The following is a 23,745-nucleotide window of genomic DNA, read 5'->3' as shown; positions in this document are numbered from 1 at the left end:
TTAGCTTCCAGTCCTTAAATCTAGCATCCAATTTATTTGATGTAAAATCTGAGTCATATGCACACCATTTAAGAATTGCAATATCTCCCTCTAGATTACGTTCTTTTATAGTAGCTTTCCATATTTTAAGAGTCAATTTCACCCATGGGGTATCAATAGTAGGTTTTTATCAGGTTGTTATCAGCCAAAATTGCTTGTAAGGGGATGGGAAGTACCCGTTCCTCAATGTTTTTCCATTGAGTGTCATATGATGAGTTGCACCAACATATCACAGCTCTCAACTGTGCTGCAAAATAATCATCTCTCAGAGAAGGTAAGCCCCATCCCCCCTTTTCCTTTGCTAATTGCAAAGTTTTGAGACGAACTCTAGACCTTTTACCTTGCCAAATATACCTTGATAACATCTTGTTCTATTCATTGAATTGATCTTGGTAGGGTCTGAAAGAGATTTAACAGTCTGGGCAGTATATTCATTTTAATAGACTCAATCCTTGAACTGAGACTGAAAAAAGGAATCGGGTTCCATCTTGCCATATCTTCCTTAATTCTTTATATAAAGGCTGATAATTACATTCTGATATTTTTGCCAAATCTTTTGGCATAATGATGCCCAAATATTTGAAAGACTCTGTTTGCCATGCCCAGGGATATCTACTTTCAATTTCTCTTGGTGGGCTATAGTTATATGAAAGTAATTGGGTTTTATCTATGTTGATCTTGTATACTGAAAATTGACCATATTGTTCAAAGGATTGCATCAATTTAGGTAAAGAGTATGTTGGTTGCCCTAGATAGATCAAAATGTCATCCACGTAACAAGCCAATTTATGCTCTGTCCCTTTAATATTAATTCCCCTGATAGCTTCATTTTGTCTGATGCATTGAGCTAATGGTTCCAGATATAATGCAAAGAGTAGCGGTGACCATGCACAACCCTGTCTCGTGCCCCTTTCTAGGGTAAGACTATTTGATAAATATCCATTGATTTTAATCCTAGCAGTAGGGTTGTTATATAGTGTCTGTATAGTTTTAATAATTGTGTCTTGTAAAACTCTGTAAAGAAAATTGCAATTAGCCGAATCAGATGCCTTTTCAGCATCCACGCTTATCACTATTGCTTCGATTTTATTTTTTTTTGTATATGATCTATAATGTGAAGTGTCCTTTGTATATTGTCTTGTGCTTGGCATTGTCGTATAAAACCTGTCTGATTGTTACGTATCAGTATAGGTAGAAATTCTTCTAATCATTTGGCCATGTTGGAGGTAAATCATCTATAATCTACATTAAGAATGGATATTGGTCTAAATGACCCGCATTCCATTTTATCCTTGCCTTCTTTTGATATAGCTGAGATTATCACTGCCTTCCAACTGGGTGGCATTAGTGCCTTTTTTAGAGCCCAGTTCAGTGTGGGGAGTAAAACAGGAATTAATTCATTTTAAAATTCTTTGTACCACTCTGCCATATACCCATCTGATCCTGGTGACTTGCTTAATTTGAGCCTACTAATTGCAGCGTTTAGTTCAACTACAGTTATGTCAGCAGTCATCGTTCTATTTTGTTCTTCGCTTAAAGTGGGTAACTCTAGAGAATTCAGGAAGGTGTCATTTTTGGGTTATGCTTCCCCCTGGAACTTTAGAATATATGAGTTTTGTAAAACACTTCAAAAGCTTTTTGAATTTCATGCTGACTATTCCTAATCAAATGACTTTCCAAATGTTCATAAATCCTGCCTCTCAGTATCTTCTCCATCAACTTACCCACCACTGAAGTAAAACTCACTGGTCTATCTCTATTTCCTGGGCTATCGCTACTCTCTTTCTTGAATAAGGGAACAACATCTGCAACCTTTCAATCTTCCGGAACCTTCCCGTCCCCATTGATGATGCAAAGATCATCGCCAGAGGCTCAGCAATTTCCTCTCTCGCCTCCCACAGTAGCCTGGGGTACATCTATTCTGGACCCATTGATTTATCCAACTGGATGCTTTCCAACAGCTCCAGCTCATCCTCTTTCTTAATATCTATTTGCTCAAGCTTTTCAGTCTGCTGTAAGTCATCCCTACATTCATCAAGATCCTTTTCCGTAGTGAATGCTGAAGCAAAGTACTCATTAAGTACCTCTGCTATCTGCTGCAGTTCCATACACACTTTTCCACGGTCACCCTTGATTGGTCCTGTTCTCTCACGTCTTGTCCTCTTGCTCTTCACATACTTGTAGAATGCCTTGGGGTTTTCCTTAATCCTGTCCGCCAAGGCCTTGTCATGGCCCCTTCTGGCTCTCTTAATTTCATTCTTAAGCTCCTTCCTGCCAGCCTAATAATCTTCTAGATCTCTATCATTACCTAATTTTTTTGAACCTTTTGTAAGTGTTTTTATTCTTGACTAGATTTACAACAGCATTTGTACACCATGGTTCCTGTACCCTATCATCATTTCCCTGTCTCATTGGAACATACCTATGAAGAACTCCACGCAAATATCCTCTGAACATTTGCCACATTTCTTTCGTGCATTTCCTTGAGAGCATCTGTTCCCAACTTTTGCCTCCAAGTTCCTGCCTGATAGCCTCATATTTCCCCTTACTCCAATTAAATGCTTTCTTAACTTGTCTTTTCCTATCCCTCTCCAGTACTATGGTAAAGGAGATAGAATTGTGATCACCATCTCCAAAATGCTCTCCCACTGAGAGATCTAACACCTGACCAGGTTCATTTCCCAATATCAGATCAAGTACAGCTTCTCCCTTGTAGGCTTATCTACATATTGAGTCAGGAAACCTTCCTGAACACACCTTACAAACTCCATGCCATCTAAACCCCTTGCTTTGGGGACATGCCAATCAATATTTGGGAAATTAAAATTTCCCACCACACCAACCCTGTTCCAGAATCTGTCTCCCTGTCTGCTCCTCTATCCCTGTTACTATTGGGAGATCTATATAAAAAACAAACAGCCAGCAGAGTTATTGACCCCTTCCTGTTCCTAACTTCCACCCACAGAGACTCGGTAGACAATCTCTCCATGACTTCCTCCTTCTCTGCAGCTGTGACACTATCTCTGATCAAGTGCCATTCCCCTACCTCTCTTGCCTCCCTCCCTGTCCTTTCTGAAACATCTAAAGCCTGGCACTTAAATGTAAATTTAACATTATTATGGAAAGGAAACATTAAATAGGAGCAAATATCCTAAATTGTGGTAAGGACAATGTTATCACACTGAGAAGCGATTTACAAATATGGACATGAAACAACTAATTGAAGATGAATTAGTCTTGGATTAGTGGGAGGCATTAAAGAAGGAAGTTCCAGGGGTTTAGGACAAATTGCCTTCCAAAGAGAACAAGGGTGGGACTACAAAATCTTGAGATCCCTGGTTAACAAGGTTTACACTGGGTTGGATATGGCAAAGAAGAGCTTAATATGGAAACCTTATTAATGAGACATTTTGCCCTAGCCTATTATCTACCTGTATGCAAATATCATATTGGCCATTATTGCTCATTTGGAGTTTAAAAATAAATGTATTATTTTAATTGCTAGTATGCTGGTAACATGTACTCAGAGGCCATTTTATTAGGTACAGGAGTGAAAACCGGTCTGGTCTTTTGGTCCTGTAATCCATCTACTTAAAGGTTCGAATTGTTGTGCATTCAGACATACTTTACTACCCATCACTGTTGTAATGTGTAGTTATTTGAATATCTTTGCCTTCCTGTCAACTTAAATAGCTTAAGGGGTGGCACAGTAGCATTGCATTATTACAGCTCAGGACATTGGAGTTCAGAGTTCAATTCTGGTATCTCTGTAAGAAGTTTCTACCTCTTTTCCGTGAGTGCATGGGTTTCCTTAGGGTGCTCTGGTTTCCTCCCAGTGTCTAAAGGCCTATCAGTTACAGGTTAATTGGTTGTTATAAATTGTCCTGTGATAGGCAAGTGTTAAATAGCTGGGTTGATGGGCAGGAAGGGCCTATTCTGTGCTGTATCTCTAAGTAAAAAAGGAGAAAATAACCAGTCTCCTCTGTCCTCTCTCATTGACAAGGTATTTTTGCCCATAATTTTTTTTTGTTTTTTTGCACCATTCTCGGTAAATTCTATAGACTGTCATGTGTGAAAATCCCAGGAGATCAGCAGTTTCTAAAATACTCAAACCACCCCATCTGGCACCAACTATAATTCTACAGTCAAAGTTACTTGGATCACATTTCTTCTCCATTCTGATATTTAGTCTGAAGAATAACTGAACCATTTGATTATATTTGTGTGCTTCCATACATTGAGTTGCTGTCACATAATTGGCTGATTAGATATTTGCATTAACAAACAGGTATTGAAAGTAATCAGAAATAGGTTTCAAGACCAGCCACAATTTCTCAATTGGATTTTGGTCTGGGCTCTAACTTGGCCACTCCAGGACATTAACTTTATTGTTTTTAAGCCATTCCTGTACAGTTTTGGCTTTATCTTGGGGTCATTGTCTTGCTGGAAAACAAATCTTCTCCCAAGTTGCAGTTCTCTTGCAGACTGTCAGGTTTCCCTCCAGGATTTCCCTGTATTTTGCTGCATTCATTTAGCCCTATACCTTCACAGGCCTTCCAGGGCCTGCTGCAGTGAAGCATCCCATTAGAATGATGCAGCCAGCACCATGCTTCACAGTACCAAATATAGCATTTAGTCTGATGGCCGAAAAGCTCAATGTTTATTTAATCAGACCATACAACCTTCTTCCAGCTGAATTCAGGGTTTCCCACATGCCTTCTGGCAAACTCCAGCCGAGATCTCATGAGAGTTTTTTTTTCAACAGTTTGCCACTCTCCCACAAAGCTGCGGCTGGTGAAGCACCCGGGCAACAGTTGTTGTATGTGTAGTCTCTCCCAACTCTGTCACTGAAGCTTGTAAATCCTCCAGAGTTGTCATAGGTCTCTTGGTGGCCCCCTTTTTCTGCTTCTGATTTCAATCCAATTAGACTATCTAAGGATTTGAGAAAAAACATTAGGAGATATTTTGGACTCAAAACCTTTTAAGAGATGAGCATACTTAGTATTTGTAAATAAAGTAAGTAGTGTCAGAAAATTTGGGGTTTAAAAGCTGTGGGAAGAAGGTAACACCAAGGAATTATATTGAATAACAAACGACACACACAAAATGTTGGAGGAACTCAGCAGGACCCAGGATCTATGGATAAAAATACAGTCGACGTTACAGACGAAGACTCTTCATCAGGTTCTGATGAATGGTCAAGAATTTAAGACATTTAGTGAGATTTATTTTCCAAATAAACAATGTTATATGTGTACAGGAAAGTTGTGATTGGTAAACGGGTTATTTACTTACTGAGATACAGCACAGAATAGACCTTCTGGCCCTTAGAGCCACACTGTCCAGCAAACCCCTGATTTAACCCTAGCCTAATTACAGGACAATTTACAATGACCAAGTAATCTACTAACAGGTAGGTTTTTGGATCGTGGGAGGAAACCAGAGCACCTGGAGGAAACAAACACAGTCACAGGGAGAACATACAAACTCTTTACAAATTGAACCCAGGTCACCTGTACTGGAAAACATTGTGCTAACCACTATGCCTCCATGCTGCCCCAGGTAATGGAGGAGGAGCGGCTATCTTTGCTAAAAATGGGATAGTGTATGTATTAGAGTTATAGAAATTGGGGTCATTTATGAGTCAATTGTGGTTGAAATTTGGGGAAAGAATGGTAAAGTGCAGATAATAAATGTCATAGACCTTGTGAAAGGTTAACACCTGATGTATTGGAAAGTGTGGGTGGAAATGGTAAAGTAAGGCCATGTGGTTTGGAGATTTTAATGCTTATAGTTCTACATGGGGTTGTAGTGTCAATGGGATGGTGGTGGAAGACTTTCTGGAAGAAAAGTGTTTGGTGTGCTTGAGTTATGGTAGAAGTACGAGGATAATTCTGTTTAACACCACTGTTTCTGCTATGGACTTTACGCTGGTTTCTGAAGATATGTAACAGGGAGGTGGATAATGATACAACAGTGGGGAGTGAGCATTTCCCTGTTATTTGTACAATGGGAATAGATGTGTATCAGAGGAAAGGTTCTCAAATTCCCAGATGGAATTTTCATAATGCAAATTGGGATGTATTTGATTTATGTGAAAGTAGATTTTTTGATCATTTGGCTTTGGAGGATATCAAGTTGAGAAATAAGACTTTGTTCTCTGTATTCCACTCAATAGCTAAGGAATCAATTCCCAGATTGCTGGGAGAATAATAAAAGGAAAGTTGGTCCCTGGTGGATGGATGAATGTAAAAGAGCTGTGAAGGAGTGGAATAAATCTGTTAGGAAAGGTAGACAGTGTTGCTTCTATTCATCTCTTATGAATATAAAAGCTATAAATAAAAAAAAGCTCAGATTATAGTTAGAAAAGTAGTCAGAAGAGCAAAGAAAATGTATTGGAGAATGTACTCTGATAGCATTGGAAAAGAGATCCAGGTAGGGGAAGTTTGGGGAATGATACAGAAAATGGGTGAATTAGAAAATTTGATGCAATACCGGTTTTGTATGGTGGGGAGAAACTTTCTGTTAATAACTCTGGGAAAAGCTAAATTATTAGCAGAAATGTGTGTTGGTGTACATAGTGTGGCCTTTTTAAGTAAAGAGAGGCCTTACAGAGAAACAGCTTTGCTAAGCAGTTGTCAGATTGCTGAGAGTGAAGAATGTTCTAGTTCCTGCTTGGATGTAAAATTTACGATGCCTGAACTTAAAGGGGCTATTATTAGGGCAATTACAGAGGCATGAGAGAGGAGCTGGCCAAAATTGATTGTAAGGGGTTAACAGTGATGGAAGCAGAGCAGGCTGAAGTTTCTGGTAACAATTTGTAAGACACAAGATAGAAGTATTCTAAAGGCAGGAAGACATAACTATGGCTGACAAGTTAAGTCAAATCTAACATAAAAGCAAAAGAGAGGGCATAGTTAGAGGCTTGGGAAACTTTTAAAAACCAACAGAAAGCAACTAACAAAACATAAAGAGAAAAAAGATGGAATATGAAGTTAAGGTAGGCAATAATTTCAAAGAGGAAAAGAGGAAACCAAAGATTTTTTTCAGACATATGAAGAATTAAAGAGGGGCAAGAGTAAATGTCAGACCATTGGAAAATTATGCTGAAGAGGTAGTAAAAAGTGAAAGAGGAAATAGCAATGAACTGAATAAGTATTTTGCATCAGTCTCCACTGTGGAATGCACAGAAGTATGCCAGAAGTTCAAGTGAGCCAGAGTGAGAAAGTGAATGCAGTTCCTTGAGAAGCTAAAAGGTCTGAAGGTAAATATGTCACCTTGACCAGATGGACTAAACCCAAGGTTCTGAAAGAGGTAGCTGAAGAGATTTGTGGAGGCACTAGTAAGGATCTTTTAAGAATCACTAGATTCTGGCTTGGTTCTGGAGAACTGGGAAATTATAAGTATTGCTCCATTCTTCAAGAAGGGTGGGAGGCAGAAGAAAGGGAATTATAGACCAGTTAGCTGACCTGAGTGGTTGGAGTCAACTGTTAAGGATGAGGTTTCAGGGTACTTGGAGGCACATGGTAAAATAAGCCAAAGTCAGCATGGTTTCTTTAAGGGAAAATCTGAGGAAATGACAACCACCATAGATAGGAGAATTGGTGGATGTTGTGTCCTTGAATTTTTTTGAAGGTCTTTGAGAAGATGCCACACCTGAAACTGCTTAGCAAGCTTAAGAGTCCATGGTGTTACAGGAAAGATACCAGCATGGATAGAGCATTGGCTGAATGGCAGGAGGGAAAGAGTGGGAATAAAGGGAGCCTGTTCTGGTTGGCTGCCGGTGACTAGTGTTGCTCCACAAGGGTCTGCGTTGGGACCACTACTTTTTACTTTATATGTCAATGAATTGGATGATGGAATTATGGCAAAGTTTTCAGATGATACAAAGATAGATGGAGGGACAGGTAGTTTTGAGGAAGCAGGGATGCTGCACAAGGACAGTCAGATTAGGAGAATGGGAAAAGAAGTGGCAGATGGAATACTGTATTGGGATGTGTATGGTCATGCTCTTGTGTAGAAGGAATAAAAGTATATACTATTTTCTAAATAGGGAGAAAATTCAAAAATTTGAGGTGCAAAGGGACTTGGGAGCAGCATGCAGGAATCATGCAGGATTCCCTAAAGGTCCCCTAAAGATGAGAGGCATTTATCATGTGGATAGTCAGAGGCTTTTACCCAGGACTGAAATGGCTAATGTGAGAGGGCAATTATCACACGAGTCCTGAAACATAGTGCTATCAATGGGCACTTACTCACTAATAATCCCTGTTGACCAATGCTAAGTATGTATTTTACCAGAACCGCTTAACCCTTGACCTTAACATAATCTTAGTCCAAATACTAGATTGGTCTAGCATGCTAGATTCTGAAGGTCAACATGTACAAAAGCTGGATGAACTCAGCAGGTTGGGCAGCATCCGTTGAAATAAGCAGTCAACTTTTTGGGCCGAGACCCTTCATCAGGACTAAAGGAGGAGGGGGCAGGGGCCTTATAAAGAAGGTGGGGGGAGGGTGGAAGGTGCCAGGTGAAAAACCAATCAGAGGAAAGATCAAGGGGTAGGGGAGGGTAAGCAGGGAGGGGATAGGCAGAAGAGGTGAAGAAGGAATGTAAGGGGAAAGCACTATGGGTAGTAGAAGAAGGCAGAATCATGAGAGAGGTGATCAGCAGAAGTGGGTGGCAACCGGGAGATCCTGTCTGTTGTTGCAGATGGAGCGGAGGTGCTCAACGAAGCACAACAATCTGTGTCAGGTCTCGCCGACGTAGAGGAGGCCACACCCACAGATCTCCCATCTGGCCCTTTTCCCTGCAAGTGTAAGTGCTACACCTGTCCATACACTTCCTCTCTTACCACCATTCAGGGCCCCAAACATTCCTTCCAGGTGAGGCAACACTTCACTTCTGAGTCTGTTGAGGTAATCAATTGCACCAGTGCTCCTGGTGTGGCCTCCTCTACATCGGTGAGTCCCAATGCAGATTGGGGGACTGCTTCGTTGAGCACCTCTGCTCCATCTGCAACAACAGACAGGATCTCCCGGTTGCCACCCACTTCAACTCTGCTTCACATTCCCATTTGGATATGTCTATACATGGCCTCCTCTACTGCCATGATGAGGCCAAACTCAGATTGGAGAAGCAACACCTCATATATCGTCTGAGTAGTCTCCAGCCCCGTGGTATGAACATCGAATTCTCCAACTTCCGGTAATTCCCTCCCTCTCCCTTCCACCATCCCACTTTCACTCTACCTCCTCTTCTAGCTGCCTATTCTGCCTTCTTCTACTACCCACAGTGCTTTCCCCTTACATTCCTTCTTCACCTCTCCTGCCTATCCCCTTCCTGCTTCCCCTCCCCCACCCCTTGATCTTTCCTCTGATTGGTTTTTCACCTGGCAACTTCTACCCTCCCCCCACCTTCTTTATAGGGCCCCTGCCCCCTCCTCCTTCAGTCCTGACAAAGGGTCTCGGCCCAAAATGTTGACTGCTCATTTCAACAGATGCTGCCTGACCTGCTGAGTTCATACAGCTTTTGTATGTGTTGATTTGACCACAGCATCTGCAGTGTACTTTGTGTTTTAGATTCTGAAGGTAAAGTGAGAGTGATTGTCCCTGATATTAATGAAGATCAAGAGCGGTGGTTGTTGATGGTCAACCATCCTAGCATTGGTACATCATCACAGAAGTTATTCAGGATAGTTTCTTTGCTTCATCAACGACATAGTACCCTTTGTTGGGTCGGAAGAGCAATACCTTTGCTAATGACTGCACCATTCATTTGCTACTCCACACTTGTATTCAGCAAATAAAACTCCTTAACATGTTATATGACTGTTCAGAAATCCTGATGTTTCAGCATTTGGCTCTTCTGATTCTATCTCAAACACATCTTTTCTGCACTTCCCTTTGCACATTGGGACCTTAAGTTCACCTGGTTACCTATGAAAAGATACTCCATTTAAATGTACTAGGTTCACTAGAAAATATTATTATACTGTTTTATAATTGTAAAAAATAAATTAAATCTGTTTTGGAGTATTAGCAGAAATAGCATCTAATTTGTCTGCTGGTCTGACGCCTTTAAATTCCTGCATGTTTTGCTGAATTGAGAAAAGGGTTGAAAGTGACAAGTAAATCAGGTCAATCTTCAACAAGAGTGAATTTAATCACATCTCCTTAACTGTAAATTGCACTATCCTTACCAAGATCCCATCATTAACATCACAGGGTCATGAGCAGGAGCTCAAATGGATCAGCTACATAAGATCAGTAGATATAGGAGGCTGCATGTTCTGCCACCTGGTGTTTCTTTCCGAAGCACAAATCAGAATGTGTTGGAATGCTCTGAATTTACCTGGATGACTGCAGCTCCAAGAACATTTGCAAATCTTGATGAAACTTATGATCATTATCCTAAGGTTATCACCCCATCCAACGCTCTAAATATTTATTCCCTCCACCACTGGGATGTTGCCTGGATTGGGGAGCATGCCTTATGGAAACAGGTTGAATGAACTTGGCCTTCTCTCCTTGAGCGACGGAGGATGAGAGCTAACCTTATAGAGGTGTATAAGATGATGAGAGGCATTGATTGTGTGGATAGTCAGAGGCTTTTTCCCAGGGCTGAAATGGTTGTCACAAGAGGACACAGGTTTAAGGTGCTGGGGAGTAGGTACAGAGAAGATGTCAGGGAGTGGTGAGTGCACGGAATGGGCTGCTGGCAACGGTGGTGGAGACGAATCTGACAGGGTCTTCTAAGAGACTTTTGGATAGGTACATGGAGCTTAGAAAAATAGAGGGCTGTGGGCTATGTTCCCTCTAAGCTGTGTGTGTGCACACAATATATATGAAGGGAAAGAAAATAAAGAAAAGGCGCCAAAACTTATCAGAGTTCAGTCAATTAGTGCACATCGTTGGAACTCAACCATCAAATTCTCTGACCACACTTTGCTCTTCTCCAACCTCCGAGACCCCCACATCTGGGACCATCCTCGGTGATCGACCAGCAGTGCCGCACCCGTCCACCTTCCTCACAGTCTTCTTCCCGACTCCCAAAGGTCTGCGCAATCCCAGCTCCCAGACCCACAAGAGAAAATAACATCTAATCCGATTGGTTAACAAAAGAATACAATCCCTGGTTATCAGTAACTTTAACCCAAACAAGCTTCGAGAAGCTTCAAGAGTGCTCTGCAAGAAAAGCACTCTCTCACCAGTTGATGCACCATCAATAACTCACACTGAGACGTAAGGCGAGATATTGGCTTTTATTGACTGGAAGAAGGAACCAGGAGTGAGTGTCTATCATACAATGTCCTGGAGACTGAGGCCGAGCGTCAGGCCTCAGATCTCCTTTATACAGGGGCCTGTGGGAGGAGCCACAGGAGCAGTCAGCAGGGGGCGTGTCCCGACAGGCACATAGTTCACCACATTCACCCCCCCTTCGTTTGAAAGTCCTCATGTGGCGAAGTTTCTTACAAGTCAAGTCTATCAGGTGGTCGAATCTGTCGCTGCGATCTACGTAGCACCGGCTGTGATCGCATAGATGCCGGCAACATTGGCGATTGCACAGGGGACGGAGGTTGCGCTTGTTCTTGCCCACTAGGCGCCGGTGATCCCTCATGCATGTGCGAGGCGCCTGGTATACAAGTGTCGTGAGGAGTCTGTGTAGGGCCTGGTGAGCACGGTGTCACCTCTGGTGCAGGGTTCATAGTTACCGGAGAGCCTTCAGGGTAGAGGTCTGCTGCACCTGCGGGTGCCAGGTCGCGGATGGAGACCGTGTCCTCCTGCCCATCAGGTAAGACCACGTAAGCATACTGGGGGTTCGCATGTAGAAGGTGAACCCTCTCTACCAGCGGGGAGTATTTATTGCTCCTCACATGTTTCCGGAGCAGCACTGGCCCCGGGGATGTCAGCCAAACTGGTAGGGTGGTCCCAGTGACAGACTTCCTGGGAAAAGAGAATAGGCGTTCGTGAGGGGTGGCATTGGTGGACGTACATAACAGAGAGCGGATAGAGTGCAGTGCCTCAGGGAGGACCTCCTGCCATCGAGAGACCGGCAACCCTTTTGACTTAAGGCCTTCCACACTGTGGCATTCTCCCGCTCCACCTGGCCATTACCCCGGGGATTATAACTCGTGGTCCGACTGGTAGCAATGCCCCTAGCTAGCAAGTACTGGCGCAGCTCCTCACTCATAAAGGAGGACCCTCTAACACTGTGGATATAGCAGGGATACCTGAACAGAGTGAAGAGCTGGCGCAGGGCTTTTATGACGGACGTGGCAGTGGTGTCGGGGCAGGGGATGGCAAAGGGGAACCGTGAGTACTCGTCGATAACACTGAGAAAATAGACATTGCGGTCAGTGGAGGGAAGGGGGCCCTTAAAATCAACACTCAGTCGTTCAAAAGGGCGGGTGGCCTTGACAAGTTGTGCCGTGGCAGGACGGTAGAAGTGCGGTTTGCACTCAGCGCAAATTTGGCAGTCCCTGGTCATCGTCCTGATGTCCTCCAGGGAGTATGGCAGGTTCCGAGCTTTCACAAAATGGTAAAATCGGGTGACCCTTGAGAGTAGGATTCTGTGCATAACGGCGGGTTCAGTCGCACGAAGCTCCGCCAAGTACGATTGGAAGCATGCAAGCCAGAGTTCAAAATCGAGAGCTGCGTCAAGGTCTTGAGGGTCCAAATCCAACCGGTCCGGATGCAAAACGGGTTCCATGTTTTAAAACTTCCAGTCAATAAAATTGATGCACCATCAATAACTCACACTGAGACGTAAGGCGAGATATCGGCTTTTATTGACTGGAAGAAGGAACCAGGAGTGAGTGTCTATCATACAATGTCCTGGAGACTGAGGCCGAGCGTCAGGCCTCAGATTTCCTTTATACAGGGGCCTGTGGGAGGAGCCACAGGAGCAGTCAGTAGTGGGCGTGTCCCGACAGGCACATAGTTCACCACACCAGTTAGCATAACAAAGAAGCAGTTTTACTTTTAACAAAGAAACCATTTTGATTAACATATGCAGTACACTCTCCCCCTACCAACAAAAGTCATGTCCTCATGACATTAACAGAATTCCCCAATGTTTCTTGCAAAACACAAAACTCAACCCAGGAGCAGAAAGCAGTGACGTAACTACCCAGGGCAGTAGAGATCACACTCGACTCTCCTGGCACTGCATAGGTCAACCACTCCGGGAGGGTGCCTACTTTTCTGAGATCTCTGTACCCCCTCCGTATGCCCTCTGCCGACCCTTTCACCTCAGACATCATGAGGGACACCCCAGGTCTACCTGTCAGACCCTTACCCTCTCCATCTGAGAACCCTCTGTCTAGTGTTCGGGTTCCACCCTCTGTGCCCCCAATGCCGGCTGCATTTCAGTCTGCCCATCACCACCCTCCCTCCTCAACAGCTTCAAGCATTTTCCCGACTGCAGATGTTAAGCTAACTGGCCTATAGTTTGCCATCTTTTGCCTACATCCTAAAAAGTGGCATGACATTTGCTGTCTTCCAATCCGCTGGGACCCGCCCAGAATCTAGAGAGTTTTGATGGGAATCAATGGGAATCTCTTTGAAATCTATTGAATGTTGAAAAGCCTCAATAGAATGGATGTGGAGAGGATGCTTCCTATGGCGGGGTGTCTAAGACCAGAGGACACAGCCTTAGAATAGAGGGACATCCATTTAGAATGGCGATAAGGAGGTGTTTCTTTAGACAGCGGGTGGTGAATCTGTGGAATTCATTGCCACAGGTGGCTGTGGAGGTAAAGTCTTTCTTTATATTTAAGGCAGAGGTTGATAGATTGTTATCAATTAGTCAGGGCATGAAGGGATACTGGGAGAAGGCAGGAGATTGGGGCTGAGAGGGAAAATGGATCAGTTATGATAAAATGGCAGAGCAGACTCAATGTCCTAATTCTGCTCCTATATTCACAAATAGGAATGGCAATCTTAGTTCAGCTGGTGATAACACAACCAGCCTACTCTTAATTATGAGGAAGTAGTGGAGAGTTTGGGTTTTGCCAGGTGCACTCAATTCCAAACTTCACCACTGCCTTGATTTACACATGGGTCAAAAAGAATCATTTCAGACAGCCTTTGACATCAACACAGCATCTTCCTGGAAAAACTGGTCTAAAATAGGGATGTTCCGTGATGCACCTTGGTCCACAGCAACATTGTTTCATTTAGCAGAATACATATAACCAGCTGAACAACAATAAACTGAACTTGAATTAAAATACTTGGGGGTTCCGGTGACATCATCGTCCAGAATGGCAGCTTAAGTCAATAGCTCCTCCGGAAAAATGCATATTTTGCCCCGTTAACCCATCAAATATAGGATTTTTCGAAAGTATTTGAACTGATAAGAGCGGCAAGAATGGAAATTAAAAAAGCATCACTGCCGAGCCTGTGGACGAGAGGGGTGCAGTGAGTGGCTCTCCTACCCGACCGCGTGCTAGCGAGGCTGACAATGGGCCTTGTTCAGGCGAAGTGGCAAATATGATAAACATTTTGGAAGAGATACAGGAGTTCCAGAAAGATATAAAACAGCAGTTACATGATATTAAGTCAGAGCTCGCCAATGTCAATCAAAAAATGGCGGTGGCAGAGACATGGAAGATCACGTGCAGAACGTGGAACAGATGCTAAGTAAGACTATAAAAATATTAAATTAACAAGAAAGTAAACTGCTTGACCTGGAGGGAAGATCACGGCGGAAAAATATCAGGATATATAACGTTCCCGAAGGAGTGGAGGGTTTGCCTATGATGGAGTTTGTACGAAACTTGCTGCGGGACGTGCTGGAGATTCCTCCGACTATGGAGCTGGAAATTGAGAGGGTGCATCATGCAATCGTCCTGCGGCCTACCCGAGACAAAGAAGATAAGTCACACTTAATAGTAGTTAAATTCCTTCGATACAGTACCAAGGTGGAGATTCTACGAAGGGCCTGGGGTAAGAAGAGGGTGTTTTTAGACGGTAAATTAATATACTTCGATCAAGATTATCCCCCACCGCGGTCCTGCAGAAATGTAAGGAATACTCTGAAGTAAAGCAAATACTAAAGCAAGAAAGGATTAGATTTCAAACTCCATACCCTGCTAAACTTCGAGTGTTTTATCAAGATGGGATCCAACTGTATCAGACAGTGGAAGAGGCGACTACAGACATGAGGGCCAGAGGGTTGTCCATCAGTGTGATCAAACTGAGGGAAAGCCTGGCAGAAGAATTATCCCACTCTGCTTGGGAAATAATGCGAGAATCGAGAAAGCAGGGGACAGGAGGAGGGCGAGGGAAGTATATCAGGAAGAGACTGGGAGTTTCCCAAAGACAGCCCTCACCCCCTCCAGAAGAGCCATAAGGTTTGGCTAACTTTAAAAATGTTGAGAAGCTAAATGGAAGCAAAAGTAGACGGTGATATACCTATCTCGAGAAATATTTATTATAATGTGGATTTTATATCACTCAGTTATTCTTCTTTATTCACTCACTTACTCCTTTTTCCCCACCAAAATGAGAATATATATTTGTGTGCATATATGTGTGTGTGTGTGTATATATATATATATATATATACATACACACACACACACACACACACACACACACACACACACACAGAGAAAAGATTTCCCTGTGTACTATATATATATATTCCCAGTGATTTGTTCACTGACTTTTATGAATACTGCAATGGGGGCCCTCAACTCACAGGTAGGAGGGGCTATCCCCCACAGCTAGACATTTCCTCTAGCTCAACACAGGGTCATCTACTAGAGACCTCAGCCTTGGAATCACACCTTTGTTGCCTTTTTTGTTATTGCATTTCTTGGTTCTTATTTGTTAGGGGGTAGATTGATTAAGTTTTATTCTACTAATTTCAATGATACAGATTGAAATTATGACGGATAAATACAGATGGCTAAGAACAAAGTAAAATTCATTTATTTTAATGTCAATGGGCTATTAAATCCAATCAAACATAATAGAAATCTATCCAAAATGAAAAAAGAACAAGCCCATGTAGTATATTTACAGGAAACTCACTTAAGTGTTAATGAGCATAGAAAACTAAAGAGAATGGGCTTCACTAATTTGTTTTACTCTTCATATAAATCAGGACATAGGAGAGAAGTTGCTATTCTTATCTCAAGTAACCTAAATTTTGAAAAAGTATTTGAAATGGAAGATAAGGAGGGCAGATATATTCTGTTAAGGGGGAACATAGATGGAAATTCAGTTACTCTATTGAATATATACACTCCCCTGGGAAGTGATATTGGTTTCTTTCAGAAAATTACTGATATTATGGTAACGGAAACAGAAGGTCTCCTGATATGTGGGGGAAACTTAAATTTACAATTACAGCCAAACTTAGACTCTTCCAATAGAAAAACCTATGAAACAAAGTCCTTACATAAGAAAGTTAATACTCTTTTTGAGGATGTTGGTTTAATTGATATATGGAGGGACCTTTTCCCCAACAGAAGGGATTACACTCATTATTCTGCTCCCATTCTGTATATACAAGAAGACTATTTCATAACATTTGGAAAAGACAAAGACAACATAAACACCTGTGAAATTGGGACAATAGATGTAAGTGACCGTGCATTTATCTGTTGATTTTGAACTACAGCCAAAGAATACTATTTGGAAACTAAATTCAAGTCTACTCAATGATCCATACTTTAAGGAACAGATTTAAAAAAAAATTGGTCTCTGCTTAGAATTCAATGATAATGGACAGGTTTCATCTCCCATTTTATGGGATACTCTGAAGCCTGTCTTAAGAGGAAAATTATAGTGATATCTTCATATAAGAAAAAAAAGGAATAAAACATTAGAGGAATTACAAAATAGGCTGAAGGAACTAGAGAAAAAACACATTGAATTTGGCACAGGATATATTAGAGGAAATTTTAAAAATTAGGAATGAAATTAATAGTTTGGCTATGCAAAAAATCAAGAAAAAAATTAATGTTTCTGAAACACAGACATTATGAAAGTGGATCTAAGTCTATGAAAATACTGGCATGGAAACAGAAAAAAAAGATAGAAAATACAATTCATAAAATTAGGGATCCAAGAACAAAAATGATAAGAAAATATGCTAAGTGAAATTCAAGAAGCTTTTGAAGTGCTTTATAAAACTCTATATTCCAAAGTCCCAGGGGAAAACATAACCCAAATTGACACCTTCCTGAATTCTCTAGAGTTACCCACTTTAAGCAAAGAACAAAATAGAATGATGACGGCTGACATAACTGACGTTGAACGAAAAGCTGCAATTAGTAGGCTTCAATTAAGCAAGTCACCAGGATCAGAGGGGTATACGGCAGAGTGGTACAAAGAATTTAAAAATGAGTTAATTCCTGTTTTACTCCCCACACTGAACTGGGCTCTAAAAAAGGCACAAATGCCATCCAGTTGGAATGCAGTGATAATCTCAGCTATACCCAAAGAAGGCAAGGATAAAATGGAATGCGGGTCATTTAGACCAATAGATGATAGATTATTTACCTCCATCATGGCCAAACGATTAGAAGAGTTTCTACCCATACTGATATGTAATGATCACACAAGTTTTATATGACAATGCCAATCACAAGACAATATATGAAGGACACTTCACATTATGGATCATATACAAAAAAATAAAATCAAAGCAATAGTGATAAGCGTGGATGCTGAAAAGGCATTTGATTCGGTTAACTGGAATTTTCTTTACAGAGTTTTACATAGATTTGGTATCCAAGACACAATTATTAAAACTATACAGACACTATATGACAACCCTACTGCTAGGATTAAAATCAATGGATATTTATCAAATAGTCTTACCCTAGAAAGGGGCACGAGACAGGGTTGTGCATGGTCACCACTACTCTTTGCATTATATCTGGAACCATTAGCTCAATGCATCAGACAAAATGAAGCTATCAGGGGAATTACTATTAAAGGGACAGAGCATAAATTGGCTTGTTACGTGGATGACATTTTGATCTATCTAGGGCAACCAACATACTCTTTACCTAAATTGATGCAATCCTTTGGACAATATAGTCAATTATCAGGATACAAGATCAACATAGATAAAACCCAATTACTTTCATATAACTATAGCCCACCAAGAGAAATTGAAAGTAGATATCCCTGGGCATGGCAAACAGAGTCTTTCAAATATTTGCGCATCATTATGCCAAAAGATTTGGCAAAAATATCAGAATGCAATTATCAGCCTTTATATAAAGAATTATGGAAGATATGGCAAGATGGAACCGGATTCCTTTTTTTTAGTCTCAGTTCAAGGATTGAGTCTATTAAAATGAATATACTGCCCAGACTGTTAAATCTCTTTCAGACCCTACCAATAGAGATTAATCAAGATCAATTCAATGAATAGAACAAGATGTTATCAAGGTATATTTGGCAAGGTAAAAGGCCCAGAGTTCATCTCAAAACTTGCAATTAGCAAAGGAAAAGGGGGGATAGGGCCTACCTTCTCTTAGAGATGATTATTTTGCAGCACAGTTGAGAGCTATGATATGTTGGTGCAGCTCATCATATGACACTCAATGGAAAAACATTGAGGAACGGGTACTTCCCATCCCCATACAAGCAATTTTGGCTGATACCAACCTGCAAAGGTACATAAATACTATTGATAACCCATGGGTGAAATTGACACTTAAAATATGGAAAACTACTATAAAAGAATATAATCTAGAGGGAGATATTGTAATTCTTAAATGGTGTGCATATGACTCGGATTTTACACTGAATAAACTGGATGCTAGATTTAAGGACTAGAAGCTAAACGAATAACAGTTCTTTACAACATAATGAAAGAAGGAACACTGTTCAGTTTTGAAATACTGAAAGAGAAACACTGATTAGAAAAAGAAGATTTTTATCAGTATTTACAGATGTGACAATATGTTAATAGGATGCTTAAAAATGTAACCAAGGCAAATACATGCTTGATAGAGCTATTTAGAAAAGCAAATAATTCAGATAATGATAGTAGAATCATTGCAAGCATGTATAAGGGTTTGTCAAATCTTAGAACACATTCAACTTCATACATTAAAACAAAGTGGAAGAAGGAAGGAGGGATAAGAATGGACAATAATATGGTGTCAATGGAAGTGTACCAGTCACAAAAATGGAGGGAGTTCAGATGGAAAAACTTGATAAGATATTTTATTACAGCCCCTCAGCAATCCCATTATGATAGTAACCTCCCTGTTTGCTGGAGAAATTGTGGAAATCAAAATGCAAATCATTATCATATTTTTTGGGACTGCCCTATTATCAAAGAGTATTGGAGGGGGATACACAATGCCCTACAAAACATCTTTAAATGTGAAATATCCTTAGAGAGTAAGACCATATATTTTGGGTATATATCTCAAGAATGGTTGAAAAGAGATAAATATTTAATGAATATACTGTTGGTGGCTGGTAAAAAGACTCTTACTAGGAAATGGTTATAACAGGAGAGCCCAACTTTAAATGCATGGATGGAAATTACAATGGACATTTACAAAATGGATAACAGCATCTGTTAATCACAATTTGATTCATACTAGGAAAAATGGTTTAACTACATAATGCCTCATAGGCCTGATTTTATTCTCACAAATCAATAAATATGTTGTAAAAAAAGATCACTCCCTACTTGTAATAATTTTTTCCTTTTGATTGTTTTTTCTTTCCTCTCTTTTCTATAATTGTATACCTCAGATAAATACTATGTGGAGATTTGTGACAGATATGATTATATGATATATATGTACAATGTCTGAAATACATCTTATGGAAATGTTTTTTTTTGATGATGAACTTCAATAAAAAAAATTAGAATACTTAACTCCATTCAAAACTTCTCAGCAAAGGAAGCAATACAGATATGCAGTAAGACCTAGACAATGTTCAGACATGAGTAGATGGTGAACAAATAACATTTTTGCCATAAGCTAACTGTCTCCAATGAGGGAATCTAAGCATTCAGTGGCATTGCCAATGCAAACCCCCTTACCATCAACATTATGATGATCAGCACTGAACAGAAACTCAGCAAAACCAAACATATACAAGAGGGTGATTGATAAGTTCATGGTCTGTGGTAGAAGGATTGTTTTAGAAGGCCTAGCACATTTGTTTTTCCTACATTTACACACTTAGTCCAGCATATGGAGCATATGGGAGCATATGGATCCCTTCTTTGTAGAAGTCTTGGACTTGGACCTCCAGAAGTGGTCCAGAGCAGAGGTGATAGATAAGTTTGTGGCCTAAGGTAGAAGATGAGTTATTAACTTCAAACTTCCTGCATTTTCACCCCAAGAGTAGAGCAGCACATGCATGTAACGAGAGCTGTATAACTCATCTCCTTCCACCTTAGGCCACGAATTTATCAACCACCCCTGCTGTGGACCACTTCTACAAAGAAGGAATCCGTATGCTCCACGACCACTGGACTAAGTGTATACATGTAGGAGGGGACCATGTTGAAAAATAAATGTGCTAGGTTTTCTAAAATTGACTCCTTCTCCCTTAAGCCACGAACTTACAAATCGCCCCTGGTAAATAGAGTATCTTCAGGAGCAGGCCATAGGCCAGACATCAGTGTCATTCTGTCGTCTACAAGGCATAGATCAGGATTATGTTGGAATATTCTTCAATTGCCTGGATAGGTACAGTTTCAACAACGATCAAGTAGGTCAAAATCACTTGGGTCAAGAAACCCTGTACGGAGGACAGAATAAACCGACTCCAACACCTCACAAACTGCTCACATTATCAGAAATCTCATGCCCCATCTGTGAAGATTAAGGCTTCCCCATTGGTTCACCGGTCACCTCAATACACAAACCCAGAGGGGAAGCAAGTCATCTTCGATGGAACTGCCTAAACAGAATATCATGCCAAGCAGAGAAAGTTATGTTAAGTCCCCTCTCTCCTGCCTGTCTACCAGCCTGTGGTGAAGTACATATACCTGTCTGGACATGCCCCCTCCCCCCGCTGACTGCTGCTGTGGCTCCTCCCACAGACGCCTGGATAAAGGCGATTGGAGCCACAGACCCGTCCTCAGTCGCCAGGATGTTCATTTTCTGTTTGGGCTTTCTTCCAGCCAATAAAAGCCTACCTTAACCCACGTCTCAGAGTTATTGATGGTGCATCACAGCCCAACGACCATCTTCGCCCATGTTATCTTTTTCATTGAGAGCTCTTATTTTCTGCGCAGACCTTAGACTCGACCACCCCAGCCAAAGTGTTTATCAGTCCCTTCAACTATAAATAACGCTTTCAAACTGTCTGTCTCCTAAATGAAACTAACCCGCTCCGGTGCCTTTCCCATGGGTAGGGGGCGTTGCGGAGCAACCGTGGCGGGAAGGCGCATGCGCCGATTCGCGCCGCCGTGTCCAGCTGAACAGTTGTTCACACGAGTCCTGCGGCAGTCGGCGGCGGCTATCGGGCTGCAGAGCTACCGCTTGTAGGGTGGGTTGACGGCGGTCAGGACCGCGGAGGGCGCAGCGCCAAGATGAGCATCCTGCAGAAGATAGCAGAGATCGAGGCCGAGGTAATGGGAGGCCGGGGCTGGTCACCGAGAGAGCTGACATGATGGGCCAAGCGGTTCTCGGGCCTCTCCCTGTCCTCACCCTGAAAAACCGCCCCATCCACCGGAGTCTTAGCCCAGTAGGCTGCGTTCACGCCGTCCCTTGCTGGCGTTTTACTTTCTTCCTTCCACTTGGGGACACTCATTCTCACGTGGATGTACTTGCGGCCTGTGTTTCTTTGGCAGTTAACTGTAGCTGCTCTGATGAACACACGAGACTGGTCCCGGTGTTTTGCTGCAGGCTAACTTTCTTGCTGGGAGATATTGTCTCATAATCCATTGATTTTTTTAATTGATAATCCAGAATAGTGGTATATTTCCAAGTTGTAATGGTTATTTCGAATTGATGGGAATCCCATGCACTTGTTCCTTTTGGGTGCTGTTTGGGTGGTACATTTCATGTACATTTTGCAGTTTTGAAACTTATTGTCCTTTATCCTATTCGGTCTAATTTGGATGACTCCAGGATTGCAGGATGCTGACTACTCCTTGAAATGGTCGATCAAGTCACTTTGCTCATCAGAGTGAAAATCTCAAAATCTGATTAACTCACTCACCCCCTGCCACCCAAAAACAAAGCTGAATGAGTCCACTTGACTTGCTAACATCATCTAGGGCGTTACTCCAAAACTGACAACTGTCCTTTTAAGTAAACAAATAAAAGCTTAAGATACCAAACTGGCTGCCTTCAGGTAATGAATGTTCAACTTCTAAACCCCACCGACTAATGGACATCTGTAAAAACAGAGCCTGTTTGTTAATGAAGAGTATTTCCTTTCACCCAGGCTTTTTCATTGCAATTTCTGTGTATGACCTGTCCTACCGATAGGAGAGACCTAGGACGTGGTGATATGTGGTCAGAAGAAGGAAGTCCTTTAGGTTTTTAATAGTTATTGAGTAAGTCTTTGATGTAGTGTTAAGTCAGGTGGAAGAATTACTTAAAGTAGAAGCTGAGATTTATTCTGTGTTATTGGGGTAGGTGGTGTGTTGGAGTGAAATCCCAAAAATTACTACCTGAAGCAGCTTTTGATTCTTTAAAAGGCATGCCTGCCTGATTGGTTCTGAGGGAGAGCAGTATGAGGGATGTACTTCATTTCCTTACTGGTCAACCTGTCACAGATATACAAAAAGGCTGGAGGAACTCAGCAGGTCTGGCAGCATCTGTTGAAATGAGCAGTCAACGTTGTCACAGAGATAAGTTGGTTACTGATTAGGAGTGTAGAGATAAAGTTTTGACTTCACTAAGGAGAATCTCTGCTGTATGGCACTTTCACTGGACTAATTGGAGGAATTCCGAGCAAACCCAGAAGTTCAAAACTGGTCTCATATGAGACTTCGTATTCCATCAAAGAAGAGTGTATGAGGAGTGTGTGAGGACTGTGGGCCTGTACTCACTGGAGTTTAAAAGAATGAGGGGAAAATCTTATTGAAACTTGTCTCAGATATTGAAAAACACAGAGTGGACTCCCCTCTAGTGGGGGAGTCTAGTACTAGAGGGCACAGCCCCAGAATAGAGGGATGTCCCTTTTATGAAGTGGGATTTCCTTAGCCAAATGGTGTTGAATCCATGGAATTCATTGCAAGAGATGGCTGTGGAGGCCAAGCCATTGGGTATATTTAAAGTGAAGATTAATAGATTCTTGATTAGTAAGGGTTTCAAAGGTTATGGAGAGAAGGCAAGAGAATGGGATTGAGAAGGATAATATATTGGCCGTGATGGAATAGTGGAACTGGCTCAATGGGTCAAATGCCCTAATTCTGCTCTTGTGGCTTATGGTCTAAATGCAACAGAACTTAATCTGATAGGACATATTCAGAGGAATTGTAGAAAATGATACTCAGCATAGTTGGACTGAACTACCAAAACACTGATGTACATACTGGTTGAGCAGTGGAACTATACCCTAGATAGCAGAACAATTCCATTAATTGAATGGATTAGTGATTTTGAATTGTCAGATTCAGTTGTGATTGATTTTCAACCACCTTAATTCAGAAGTACCAAGTGAACAGTACATAATTTGGCCCCTTTCTGAAGTTGTTGCTTTGGTAGAAAATGCTGTTCATGAAATCGGGGTAAGGTTGAAAGC

The 23,745-nt window shown here is 41.6% G+C and overlaps 1 protein-coding gene and 1 long non-coding RNA gene across 2 annotated transcripts in view; one reads left to right on the top strand and one right to left on the bottom strand.

The window, feature by feature from the left end:
- Positions 1–778: 778 nt before the first annotated feature.
- Positions 779–21,325, bottom strand: LOC132401253 (uncharacterized). The gene is made up of 2 exons (XR_009514535.1): positions 21,185–21,325; positions 779–4,971 (listed from the first exon to the last, which is right to left on the bottom strand). It is a non-coding gene; the product is annotated as an uncharacterized LOC132401253 (long non-coding RNA).
- Positions 21,326–21,438: 113 nt separating this feature from the next.
- drg1 (developmentally regulated GTP binding protein 1) overlaps positions 21,439–23,745 on the top strand; it is a 28,264-nt gene continuing 25,957 nt past the window's right edge. Inside the window, exon 1 of the mRNA XM_059983272.1 lies at positions 21,439–21,619. Within this exon, the coding sequence (XP_059839255.1) occupies positions 21,581–21,619 (39 nt within the window). The 5' untranslated portion in view covers positions 21,439–21,580. The remainder of the gene's footprint in view (positions 21,620–23,745) is intronic.

Source organism: Hypanus sabinus, chromosome 10 (assembly GCF_030144855.1).
Source record: "Hypanus sabinus isolate sHypSab1 chromosome 10, sHypSab1.hap1, whole genome shotgun sequence".
In the NCBI taxonomy this organism is placed as follows: Eukaryota; Metazoa; Chordata; class Chondrichthyes; order Myliobatiformes; family Dasyatidae; genus Hypanus; species Hypanus sabinus.
The sequence above is the reverse complement of the archived record's forward strand: the minus strand, read 5'-3'. Positions and strand labels throughout refer to the sequence as shown.